This window comes from Protopterus annectens, chromosome 12.part0, assembly GCF_019279795.1.
Source record: "Protopterus annectens isolate FY-2018-M chromosome 12.part0, PAN1.0, whole genome shotgun sequence".
Taxonomy (NCBI): Eukaryota; Metazoa; Chordata; order Ceratodontiformes; family Protopteridae; genus Protopterus; species Protopterus annectens.
In genome coordinates this window covers 396,767,485-396,780,771 of record NC_056746.1, presented here as the reverse complement: position 1 = coordinate 396,780,771, position 13,287 = coordinate 396,767,485, and the positions used below count along the sequence as shown (strand labels likewise).

Sequence of the window (13,287 nt, the reverse complement as noted above, 5' to 3'; positions counted from 1 at the left end):
GCAGGCATCGGCTTCTGAGGGTGTTTTCAGACCTAAACAATTATACATTAAACCGACTATAGCTTCAAAGGCAAAGACTAAAGCACCTTTAAAGGCAAAGAAACAAGTTCACCAGCCACATGGACAGGCCTCCATGCCCAAGAAACAGATGCTCAAAATGGCCGAAGACTTAATTACCTTGATCAGGGGTTCCCATTCCCCTCCTGATAAGAGGCCTAGGCAAGAGACAGACTATGAATCTTCAGATCAGGTTTCCATTTCCTCAGATTCCTCTTCTTATCAGAAGTATTCTCTTCCCCCCTATGAGGATTCTGATGCTGAAGAGCCTATTTCTTCAGCTACACCCTTTTTTCAGAATGTCGGTAGTCGGGTGACTTACCGAAGCCATATCTGGATAATGAAACAGAGTACCGAAAAATTTAGAAGCAATATACCAACGACGAATAGTTTGTGGTTTAAATAAGGCACAAAACCGACAGCGAGGTACATCGTGGTGAGGGCCTAGGCAAGGAATACAGTATGAAAGAAAATCTTTATGAGGTATTTGCTTTCCACAAGAAATACAATTATTGACTTTTACTGACATCGGTTAAGCAAGAAAAAGTTTCCCCAACGGGGTACTTAGCTTTAGTTGAAGACTTCAGTTCTGAAACTCGAAAACGAAAATTTCAGGAGTCGCCTGACCGGCACTTGCGAACTGCTTCTGCTTCGGGCACCGCACAGCAAGAAAGACTGATAAAATGGCATCGGCTGCATGCTTTATACCCCTGACTACCTGACATCATGGAAGATGAGACAGCAACTGACGCAGGACCCAAGACTTTGTTAATCAGGCCGACTTAGGGCTACTGCAAGCAGATAACCTAAATGTGATGACTGCAACAGTGAAACTCGAAGAACATTTGCACAAATACTGTAAAAAAACTGAGAAACACTAGACCTGAATGGATACTGGTTGTTTTGACTAGAAAATCTTTTCCAGTTATTAATATAAGATTATCTAATAGCAGGTTTTCTTACCTCCTTCAATGTCTGCTGCACATTCTCAGAAAAACGTGTCTAAAAGTATTAAGATTATAACATCTAGCCAGTCAGTTGCAGATGTCTGGGGTGAGGATGTATCAAACACCCCTGGGTCTTCTGTGAAAAGATCCAATTTCTGAGGAAACTTGTGGTAGCCTTCCCTGGCCATTTCCAAAAGAAGGGAGTCATCACATTGATCTTTTAGTAGTCCTTTTGAATCTTCATAATGGCCCCAGATATTAGTGGACTCTCCCCCAGAACTTCTTGCAGATTTTTTTTTCATCAGTCCCCCTTTCCCACTTTTTTCTACACGGGGTCGGGGTATCTTGTTAACTGTTGCCAACTCTCTTGATTCAGTGTCACACTTCTGCCTTCTTCAACACTCATACCTGACTGTCACATATCTTCTTTCACACAATCCATCCACTTCTTTGCTGGGCATCCTCACTTCCTCCTACCTTCTTCCTGTTTGTCCTAAATCTTCCTCACCAGATTGTCTTTTGCTTTTCTCCACAAGTGTCCAAACCACTGTAATCAGTTCTCTTTGATCTTTTCTGTAATTGGAGCTACTTTGGCTTCTGCTCTGTTGTCCTCATTTCTTCATCTGTCCCACAGTGTGCATCTTCCCACCCTTCTCAGGCACTTCATTTCCATAAGCTCTAGCTTCTTCAGCTGTTTTGCCATTACTGCCCAGGTTTCTGTACCATACAGTAGTACTGGTCACAACACTGTCTTGTACACCTTACTTTTCAGCTTCTTTGGCATTTTTCTGTCATAGACTACACCTGACACTCTATGCCAGTTGACTGTAGCCCCTCGGATTCTGGCTTTGACCTCTTCATTCAGACTTCCCTTCTCCTCAACCACCCCTCCCAGATACTTGAAGCTGTTTACCTGTTCCACTGTCTTCCCTTCTATCTCTTTCCTCAGCTTCTTCTGACTTCCCCAATTTGCTGCCATTAACACCATGTTATCAGTGCTTAGTTTCATCCCATGTACCTTCAGTTTTGCACTCCATTCTCCTATTTTTTGCTGAAGTTCTAGCTCAGAGTCAGCCCATAATGCCACATCATCTGCATACAGCAACTTTGTTTATCTGTGCCTTCCGACATGGCTGCTAATGTAGTCCATCATCAGTATGAATAGCAGAAGGCTCAGAGCTGAACCCTGGTGTACACCCACCCCCACTGTGGACCCCCCCCTTTGTGAGGCTGAACAGTGTTCATACTTGAGTCATTGGGCCCTTGTACATAGCCTCCACTAATTCTACTAATGTATCTGGAACTTCAAACTACCGCAGTACTGTCCAGATCAGCTTTCTTGGGACCTTGTCATATGCTTTCTCAAAGTCTAGGAATACCCAGTTGGACTCTCTCCTCATTTCTAGCTTCTTCTCAAGTATTTGTCTCACTGCAAACATCGGGTCTATTGTGCTGCATCCTGATCTGAATCCGAACTGCTCATTTGCCATCTTACTTGCTACTACTCTGCGTATCTGTTTATCAATCACCCTTCTCCAGAACTTTCATGCAATGTGATAAGGTGTTTGATGCCTCTGTACTGCCCACAGTTGTGGATGTCCCATTTGTTCTTGTAAACTGGCACGAGTATGCTTATTCTCCAGTCATCTGAGATACGGCTTTCTCTCCATACTGCTATTAGTACCCTCAGAAGCTATTTCTCCCCAATCTCACTCAGCATTTTTATCATATCTGCTGTGACCTCTTTTGAGCCTGCTGCTTTCCCTGACTTCATTTTCCTTAATGCTGTTTTTCTTTTTCTATAGTGGGCTCCTCTTCTTCTCTCACCGTAGGCTGTTTCAGAGGCAGTACAGCTTCTGTGAGGTTTTCTTCATTCAGAAGCTGCCGGAAATACTCCTTCCATCTGTCTTTGATGTCCTGTGGACTGGTGAGCAGGTTGTTGCTGGCATCCCTTATGAAGGATGTCTGATTATCGTCTTTATCTTTCTATCTTTGCCTTGCAACCTGATATAGTTTTTTTTTGCCACTTACTGAGTTACTTTCCAGAAGTTGGTAGAGTGCTTCTGATGCCCTGTTCTTTGTTATTGCAACATTTCTTACCCTCTGCTAGCCAACCAGTAGTCCTTCCTAGCCTAGTCAGTCTTTTCTATCTCCCACTTCTTCTTGGACTACTCCTTTCTTTTGATGACTTCCTGGACTTCTGCATTCCACCACCAGCTTTCCTTATGTATCTTATTTCCATGCCTGGCTCGGCCACATATCTTTTTTGTAGTCCTAACACATGCTGTTTTGAGGTGCTGCCATTCTTGTTCAACTACACAAATTTCCTCCTCTTCTAAGGGTGCTACATCCCCGAGTAATTCCTTGAACTGCTGTACAGTCTCTCCAGCCAACTTCCAGGTCTTCAGCCTGGTCTCTATTGACCTTAGAGCCTTCTCTCACCACTACTTGCAGCTGATTCTGGCAACTAATGGTTTATGCTGTGGGCCAACTGTTTTACTGGGGATGACTTTAAAATCATGGATTCTATCACAGTGCCTTTTCCTTACTAGGAGGAAGTCTACCCGAGTTGCATGTTGTCTACTCTTGTATGTGATCTTGTGACTCTCTCTCTTTCTGAACCATGTGTTGGCTACTATCAAGCCATTTGCCAGACAGAAGTCTAGAATGGCTTCTCCTTCTTTATTCCCGTTGCCCCACCCATGTGGACACATGCAGTCCTCATAACCTGTTCTGTCTGTCTTGATATGTGCATTCAAGTCACCCATTATCAACACCAATTCATGTTGTCTTGCTTTATCTAGTAGGTCCTGCAACTTCTGATAGAATTCACTCTTTTCTTCACTATCACAACCCTGCTGTGAGGCATAGGCTGAGATTATGAATACTGCCCTATCATTACACTGGTGTCTGAATGCACTCTTTTCCTCATTGTCACAACCCTGCTGTGGGGCATATGGTGAGATTATGAATACTGCCCTATCATTACACTGGTGTCTGAATTCACTCTTTTCCTCACTATCACAACCCTGCTGTGGGGCATATGGTGAGATTATGAATACTGCCCTATCATTACACTGCTGTCTGAATGCACTCTTTTCCTCATTATCACAACCCTGCTGTGGGGCATAGGCTGAGATTATGAATACTGCCCTATCATTACACTGGTGTCTGAATTCACTCTTTTCCTCATTATCACAACCCTGCTGTGGGGCATAGGCTGAGATTATGAATACTGCCCTATCATTACACTGCTGTCTGAATGCACTCTTTTCCTCAATATCACAACCCTGCTGTGGGGCATATGGTGAGATTATGAATACTGCCCTATCATTACACTGCTGTCTGAATGCACTCTTTTCCTCAGTGTCACAACCCTGCTGTGAGGCATAGGCTGAGATTATGAATACTGCCCTATCATTACACTGGTGTCTGAATGCACTCTTTTCCTCATTGTCACAACCCTGCTGTGGGGCATATGGTGAGATTATGAATACTGCCCTATCATTACACTGCTGTCTGAATGCACTCTTTTCCTCAATATCACAACCCTGCTGTGGGGCATAGGCTGAGATTATGAATACTGCCCTATCATTACACTGCTGTCTGAATGCACTCTTTTCCTCAATATCACAACCCTGCTGTGGGGCATATGGTGAGATTATGAATACTGCCCTATCATTACACTGCTGTCTGAATGCACTCTTTTCCTCATTATCACAACCCTGCTGTGGGGCATATGGTGAGATTATGAATACTGCCCTATCATTACACTGGTGTCTGAATTCACTCTTTTCCTCACTATCACAACCCTGCTGTGGGGCATATGGTGAGATTATGAATACTGCCCTATTTTTACACTGCTGTCTGAATGCACTCTTTTCCTCACTGTCACAACCCTGCTATGGGGCATAGGCTGAGATTATGAATACTGCCCTATCATTACACTGGTGTCTGAATGCACTCTTTTCCTCAATATCACAACCCTGCTGTGGGGCATATGGTGAGATTATGAATACTGCCCTATCATTACACTGCTGTCTGAATGCACTCTTTTCCTCACTGTCACAACCCTGCTATGGGGCATAGGCTGAGATTATGAATACTGCCCTATCATTACACTGGTGTCTGAATGCACTCTTTTCCTCATTATCACAACCCTGCTGTGGGGCATAGGCTGAGATTATGAATACTGCCCTATCATTACACTGGTGTCTGAATTCACTCTTTTCCTCATTATCACAACCCTGCTGTGGGGCATAGGCTGAGATTATGAATACTGCCCTATCATTACACTGCTGTCTGAATGCACTCTTTTCCTCAATATCACAACCCTGCTGTGGGGCATATGGTGAGATTATGAATACTGCCCTATCATTACACTGCTGTCTGAATGCACTCTTTTCCTCAGTGTCACAACCCTGCTGCGGGGCATATGGTGAGATTATGAATACTGCCCTATCATTACACTGGTGTCTGAATGCACTCTTTTCCTCATTATCACAACCCTGCTGTGGGGCATAGGCTGAGATTATGAATACTGCCATATCATTACACTGCTGTCTGAATGCACTCTTTTCCTCAATATCACAACCCTGCTGTGGGGCATATGGTGAGATTATGAATACTGCCCTATCATTACACTGCTGTCTGAATGCACTCTTTTCCTCAATATCACAACCCTGCTGTGGGGCATATGGTGAGATTATGAATACTGCCCTATCATTACACTGCTGTCTGAAAGCACTCTTTTCCTCACTATCACAACCCTGCTGTGGGGCATAGGGTGAGATTATGAATACTGCCCTATCATTACACTGGTGTCTGAATTCACTCTTTTCCTCACTATCACAACCCTGCTGTGGGGCATAGGGTGAGATTATGAATACTGCCCTATCATTACACTGCTGTCTGAATGCACTCTTTTCCTCATTATCACAACCCTGCTGTGGGGCATATGGTGAGATTATGAATACTGCCCTATCATTACACTGGTGTCTGAATGCACTCTTTTCCTCATTGTCACAACCCTGCTGTGAGGCATAGGCTGAGATTATGAATACTGCCCTATCATTACACTGGTGTCTGAATGCACTCTTTTCCTCATTATCACAACCCTGCTGTGGGGCATAGGCTGAGATTATGAATACTGCCCTATCATTACACTGCTGTCTGAATGCACTCTTTTCCTCGATATCACAACCCTGCTGTGGGGCATATGGTGAGATTATGAATACTGCCCTATCATTACACTGCTGTCTGAATGCACTCTTTTCCTCAATATCACAACCCTGCTGTGGGGCATATGGTGAGATTATGAATACTGCCCTATCATTACACTGCTGTCTGAATGCACTCTTTTCCTCAGTGTCACAACCCTGCTGTGGGGCATATGGTGAGATTATGAATACTGCCCTATCATTACACTGGTGTATGAATGCACTCTTTTCCTCACTATCACAACCCTGCTGTGGGGCATAGGGTGAGATTATGAATACTGCCCTATCACTACACTGGTGTCTGAATGCACACTATTCCTCATTATCACAACCCTGCTGTGGGGCATAGGGTGAGATTATGAATACTGCCCTATCATTACACTGCTGTCTGAATGCACTCTTTTCCTCAATATCACAACCCTGCTGTGGGGCATATGGTGAGATTATGAATACTGCCCTATCATTACACTTGAGTCTGCTTGCCATGAGTCTGTCATTAATTCTGATGATATTCCTCACTGCAGAGTTCTGGAGCAGAATTTCACCAACTGATCATTATGAGTGGAAGCAAAAAGCTTTATTTGAGGTGTTCCCTACAGCTGAACAATTCCTGGAAGACCCCCTGATTCAATTTCCATTCATGAGGGTCTGTCCTCGTCCAGCACAGCTCGTCTTTGCTCTGATGGTATGTAGGATGATTGTAGAATGAGACTGTGCTGAAAACCTGTATCCCAGGTTAAAAGAGCTAGCCTGCACAGAGAGTAAGATCTGGTCCCTCCTTGCTTGTTTATATACCACATCACTGTGGTGTTGTATGTCAACACCTGTAGAGGTCCTGGGGACCATAGATGATTGAAAGAGAGGTTATAAGTGCCAACACCCCTTTTATGTTTATCTATTTTGGCCTATCTTTTTTGTTCCAAAGACACTGCATTTTTACCTCCATAGACACTGCTCCCCAAGCAAAGTCTAATGCATCTGTTGTGACAGACTGTGCTGGAACGAAGAAGGAAAATGGAAAACCTAGACTATGGGAAATATGGTGTTTCTACAAAAAAAATCTCCCTTTTCATAAACCCCAAAAATGGAACCTGAAATGTTAGGGGATACTGATGTTGGGACCATATAGATTTCCACTGGGTTTGTCTCATGTGGAATCATGAAAATCTTATAGGACATGAGACCCAGGATGCTGAGGAAATCCCTTGTTAAGATAGTAGTTCTTGTAGAAAAATTCAGAAATACATCTCAATACAGATCTACTTTTTCCTGTGGAAGAAATGTTCTTTGAACTGAGGTGTCCAGACCAGGAAAACAATCCTGTTGAAAGGAGTCAGACAAGACTTCTGTATGATCTCCTGGAATCTCAGTCTGTGTAAGAGACCTCTTACCCAGATGTGAGCTTCCTCACACTTTGAAACATACTGTGCAAAGATAAGTAAGTTGTCTTAACTAGGAAAATCTGAACACCTTGCAGTCTGCTTGGGGCTATCACAGAAGCTATACATTTTGTTAACACTCTTGAAGCAGTAGACAGACTAAAGGGCAGAGAACTGATAATATGAGCCAGACACAGAAAACCTTAAGAAACACCTGAAATCTGGATCTATAGGAAGGTGATGATGTGTATCTTTTAAATCTAAGGTTAACAGAAAACTCAGATTGGGAATAACGGATAGTAAGTTGTGAAGCGCAACATTTTGAATTTAAGCACTGTCACAAACCAAACAGCAACAAAAGAGGCTCGCCACAGCTATTATTTAACTCAATTTAATCCAAAATAATAAAAATACATACAGGATCCAATAGTAAGCACTTTCACGTTCTAGCAAACGTTTCATCAGACTTCAAAAATATAACTGTTCTCATTACTCAAGTCCTTATATAACTTTTTGAATTAATTCATCCAGTCACTTAATGGCTATCATTATGACATCATAAAAACAATTAGTCCTTTAAAACCATACACATCCTATCTATTTCTAAAATCTTACATATTCAAATAACATGCATCAAAAATATATTAACCACATCTCTCACGTTAAAACAATAAAACTAGAAAACTTATGTCAACATATATATGCATCTAAAAACAATGATATTTACATAAATAAATGCATTGAAAATTCATCTCACAATTTAAAAAAAACTAATGCATATACATAACAATTTCTTGAGTCTATATTAATATTAACTATTCACTATTTTAGCTATACAGTTTGTATCTCATAAATTATATACCTAATGTGCATATGGACGCTTTACTAAAAAAGGTTTAAGTGACACTTTGTCATTTAAACCATGGGCTTTATGTGCTTGCAGCCTCATTATCCATTTATTTTCTTGCTCTTCTGTATAAATTTTAATGTCGCCTAACCTACCTGTTTTTTTAACTAATTCTAAGGTTCTAAATTTAAACTTATGTGCAGTCCCATGTTCCAAGACATGCCTTGCCAAAGCATTCCCCCCATCTTCTTTATTTATAGCACATACATGCTCCCTAACATGTTCCCTAAGTGTTCTATTTGTCTTTCCTACATAAAAGGACCTACATGTTTGACACTGAGATAAATATATGAGGTCCCTAGATCTACAGTCAGCATAGGAGTGAAAAACATACTGCTGTCCTGTATCTGGATGTATACATTTATTGTCATTAGCCATATATATGCACTGATTGCAATTTCTGCATGAGAATGTTCCTTTTCTCTGTGTATATGGTCCTTCTCTTACATTTTCTTCATAACAAAGTAATCTTTTCAACAACTTCATATTCATATAGGTGAAACTAGGTTTAGATCCAACTAGTTCAGTTATTTCATTATTTACTGTTAACAATCTCCAATTATTTATTATTTATTTAATTTTTAAAATTCCTGTTTGTAAAAGGAATCACTATTCTATTTTTCTTAACATTTTGTTCCACCCTATATGACTCATTATCATTTCCTCTATTCACTCTATTTTTATGAAAACATGGTTTACCTTTACCTTTCCTATATGAGGCAATCTCATTAAGTACTTACAAAAAATTTTAAAGAAATAATAAATTCTGTTTGTGGCCTAAATTAATTACTCAGTGAGTGATGTTTTTCCTCACAAATGAGAGAGCCAGCTATGCCCTTTTCTTGTAAATAAATGCATCCTCGCATGTACCCCATGAAGACTTTTTGCAGAAACAGTTCAAAACAGCCAAAAACACATTTACTGCCCATACACTGAATACCATGCACTCCTCTCTCACTCCAGGATGTCCAGCACTGCAGTGGATGAGACCAGCTCCTTTCCCTAGGATGGATGAGTCAGCAAAGACTAGTCATTAACCCTCCCAAGAAGCGTGCATTTGTGCAAAACAAAAACCAATAACACCAACAATTAGTTGCACAACATCCAAGACACTAGGCTAATGTAAATTCCACACACAGTTGAGTTTATTAAAGACACAAGTTAACCGCCTTCATCCAACCAACTAGGGCTTCTTCAGAACTAAAACAAAATTAGTAAGCTCTTATTTAACTATCCAGATATTAAATATCCAAAAAATTACAGAGTTAACCAGTCAAAGACCACGACCACTTTAAAGTTCCGTTTGATAAAAACTGTTTTAAAAAACATTTCACAATTAAAACCTCTCCTAAAAATTAGGAATTAAAACTAACAATATATCAATACATGATTAATTGTCATTATTACATTAATACCTAAAAGAACTTTCTTCAAAATTTTTACCAAGTCCAAATTACAACTTTGCTGCTTTCATTTTAAGTACAGAGTTAATTTAAATGTAATCTGTTCATTCCCAAACTCCTTTGCCTGATCCTCCAACACTCAGGCTGCCAGTCTATCTCTGATCATCTGGATCAACAATGGAAAGTATTAATACGGAATAAGAAGGATTGCTTTCATTTATACAAAACTCACCAGGTGCACTCTGCGAATATCTGTACTCTGGAACCGATGTTAGTTTTGACCCAAAATCATGGTCATGAGAGACAGGAGAGTTTTCTCGTGACAAACACTCAGGTGTCTGCAAGCCGCTTGAGTGAGGGGATAACAGACCAGGATGGGTTGGTGAGGCAGGAGCACTCCTAAAAGACAAACACAATCACTCTTGTACAGTGGACACACATTTATTTGAAATCAGAATTCTCAAGTTTACATATATAAGGCTTATTACACTTTAAAGCAACAGACTATACATATTTGAGAATAGCAGGCATTGTTGCTTTCTGTCACTGAAGAATAGTCTACTTGACATGTTAAGTCGATGAATAACACAATTAAGAAAACATCACTCTGAGAAACTATTTTCTGAGAGAAATTAACATATTTCTAAACCAGCCTAATTTAATCTGCTGGCACAGTAGTATAGTGAAGGAAATATTTTTTAGGCAAGGAAAGCAGCAGCTACTGCTGCCACTCCACAGGCAGGGATATAATTCTACTGGCAGGTGCTAAATCTACATTCCCTAGAGTGAAAAAAAAAAAAGTAGTTATGTACTCACCATAACGTTCCATCTGAGTAGGTACTTCATTTGTCTGCAACCTGTGGGTATCGGATCTGAACCAGCAGCTTTACTAGCTAAAAGATCCGAGCTCCTAGCTCCTCCCCTTTACCCATAATCCCCTGCTACATGCTGTCTTTCCTCAGATCGAGTTTGCTTAATCCAAACAAGTTAATGCCCTCGACAGAGGACTAAATAAGTCTAACCTCATAAGACAATCTGAAAACATGATCAGGAATCGCGATAATGGTTAGGGGGCATGGAGGGGGGGGGTCGGTTGCAGACAAATGAAGTACCTACTCAGATGGAACGTTATGGTGAGTACATAACTTCTTTATCTGAAGTAGTTACTTCATTTGTTCTGCAACCTGTGGGACAGAGTCCCCAGCTACCTAAAAACCTTGGGCGGCCCTTAAGGAAGGATATTCCGAAGCACCGCGGAGCCAAAGGAAGCACTACTCCTGGATATGATATCCAATTTATAATGAGAAATTAATGTATGGGAGGAGGACCAAGTAGCTGCTGAACAGGCTTGTGAGCCGCTACCAGAATGGCCTTTACTGGTGACGAGATGCCGGGAGTCCTTGCCATCAGTGGAACTGGATCAACCAAGCCGCTAGCTTGAGGTTTACCAGATTCGGGGGTTGCAATCCTGCAGGATGTGAAATCAGATCTGGAATGGGATCTAAGATCCATGGAGGAACTACACTGTGAGACCGCAGATATGGGAACCAGATCTGGCAAGGCCAGAATGGGGCTATGAGGACAGTTTTGCTCCCCAACTGACGTGCTTTCTCAATGAATTTCATCATAAGAGGAAGGGGGGGATAAGCGTAGAGGAGACCGGGTGGCCAAGCATGAACTAGAGCGTCTCTGGGGCTCTCCCCTGGTGGGGGAAGTATCGCGAAAAACTCGCTGCACTGTGTGTCTGACGGAGAGGCGAAAAGATCACAGCAAGGAAGACCCATTTGAGGAAGATCTGTTTCGCAACTGACAGTTTGAGAGACCACTCGTACGGTGTGAGGATCACACGACTCAGCTTGTCCGCCAGAATGTTGGACCGACCCGGAATGTGCGTCGCTACCAGAAAGCAGTTGGTGGATATCACCCACTCCCAAACTCTCATAGCCTCCCGACAAAGGGAATAAGACCTGGTTCCTCCCTGTTTGTTTATGTACCAGACTACTGCCATGTTGTCTGTTTGAACCGTAATAGTCCCCAGAGGGAGAAGGCTGTGGAGAGCTTGCAACGCCAAAAGCACCACCCTCGTCTCTAGGACAGTGATATGCATAGCGGTCTCTAAGGGAGTCCACGTGCCTTGTACGGTTCTGCCTGAACAATGCCCCCCCAACCCGAGGTGAGAAGCATCCGTGGTCAACGTGGCTCGAGGTGGGGATATTACAAAGGGTCTCCCTTCTCGCAGCTCCCTTGAGTGAAGCCACCAGAGGAGGGAGTCCTTGCAAGCCCTGCTCAATGGAATAGGGGTGTTCAGCGGATGTAGTAATAGACTGGACATGGAGGGTCCATTGCAGAATCCTCATTCGTAGCAGTGCATGTAGACAAAGACTGATTGAGCCGCCATAGACCCTAGTGCTCTCAGAACTAACTCTGCTGAAGGAGCAGGGTTCTGAAGGAGGGCTAGTACCTGATAAGATAAAGTGTTCACCCTGTCCGGAGTTAGAAGGGCCCGAGAGATGCGAGTGTCCAATTTGGCCCCTATAAATTCCAGGACTTGCACAGGGTGAAGGAAGGACTTCTGAAGGTTGACCGAAATGCCCAAACTCTGGGCAAGAGTTAGAGCATAATCCCGGGAGACACACAGTTGATGCCTGTTGGAGGCGGTGAGGAGCCAGTCGTCCAAGTATGGAAAGACCTGAATGCCCTGGAGTCTCAGGTGGGCTGCAACCACTTTGGTGAACACCCTGGGGGCTGAGGTGAGGCCGAACGGAAGAACCCTGAATTGATAATGACTGGCTCCCAGCCGGAAGCAGAGAAACCTCCTGGATCGTCTGTCCATCAAAATGTAGTAGTACGCATCCTTGAGGTCTATGGAGCACATCTAGTCGTTCTCCCGAAGGAGAGGGAGAATTGACTGAAGAGTGACCATCCGGAATTTCTCTTTGGGAATGAACAGGTTCAGGGAAGAGAGATCTAGAATCGGTCTCAAGTCCCCCGTATTTTTTGACACCAAAAAAAACCTGGAGTAATAGCCCAATCCGAACTGGTCTGGGGGGGACATGTTTGATGGCTCTTTTTTCTAGTAGCTTCAAAATGTCTGAAGCTGCCACCTCCCTTTGATTGGGTGGGACATCGGGGAGGCGCTTCATGGGAGGTGGAAGATTTAGGAAGAGGATGGAATAACCTCTGGATATGATTCAGAGCACCCATCGATCCGTCGTGATGGACTCCCAGTTTAGTAGGTGCTTCGACAAACGCCCCCCGTCTGCCTCCAGAGAGGGACAGTCGGGTAAGCCCTCAGGGCTGTTGCACGGGTCTATCCGAGAATGGTTCTCTAGACCCAAAATTACGCGGCCCCCCTCTGCCTCTGGGCCGGCGTCC

The 13,287-nt window shown here is 42.8% G+C and overlaps 1 protein-coding gene across 3 annotated transcripts in view; it reads right to left on the bottom strand.

The window, feature by feature from the left end:
- Nucleotides 1-13,287, bottom strand: part of FOXK1 (forkhead box K1) — a 1,462,137-nt gene that overhangs the window by 530,725 nt on the left and 918,125 nt on the right. For all 3 annotated transcript variants that reach the window (XM_044089495.1, XM_044089496.1, XM_044089494.1), the window contains exon 6: nt 10,145-10,311. In XM_044089495.1, the coding sequence (XP_043945430.1) occupies nt 10,145-10,311 (167 nt within the window). The remainder of the gene's footprint in view (nt 1-10,144; nt 10,312-13,287) is intronic.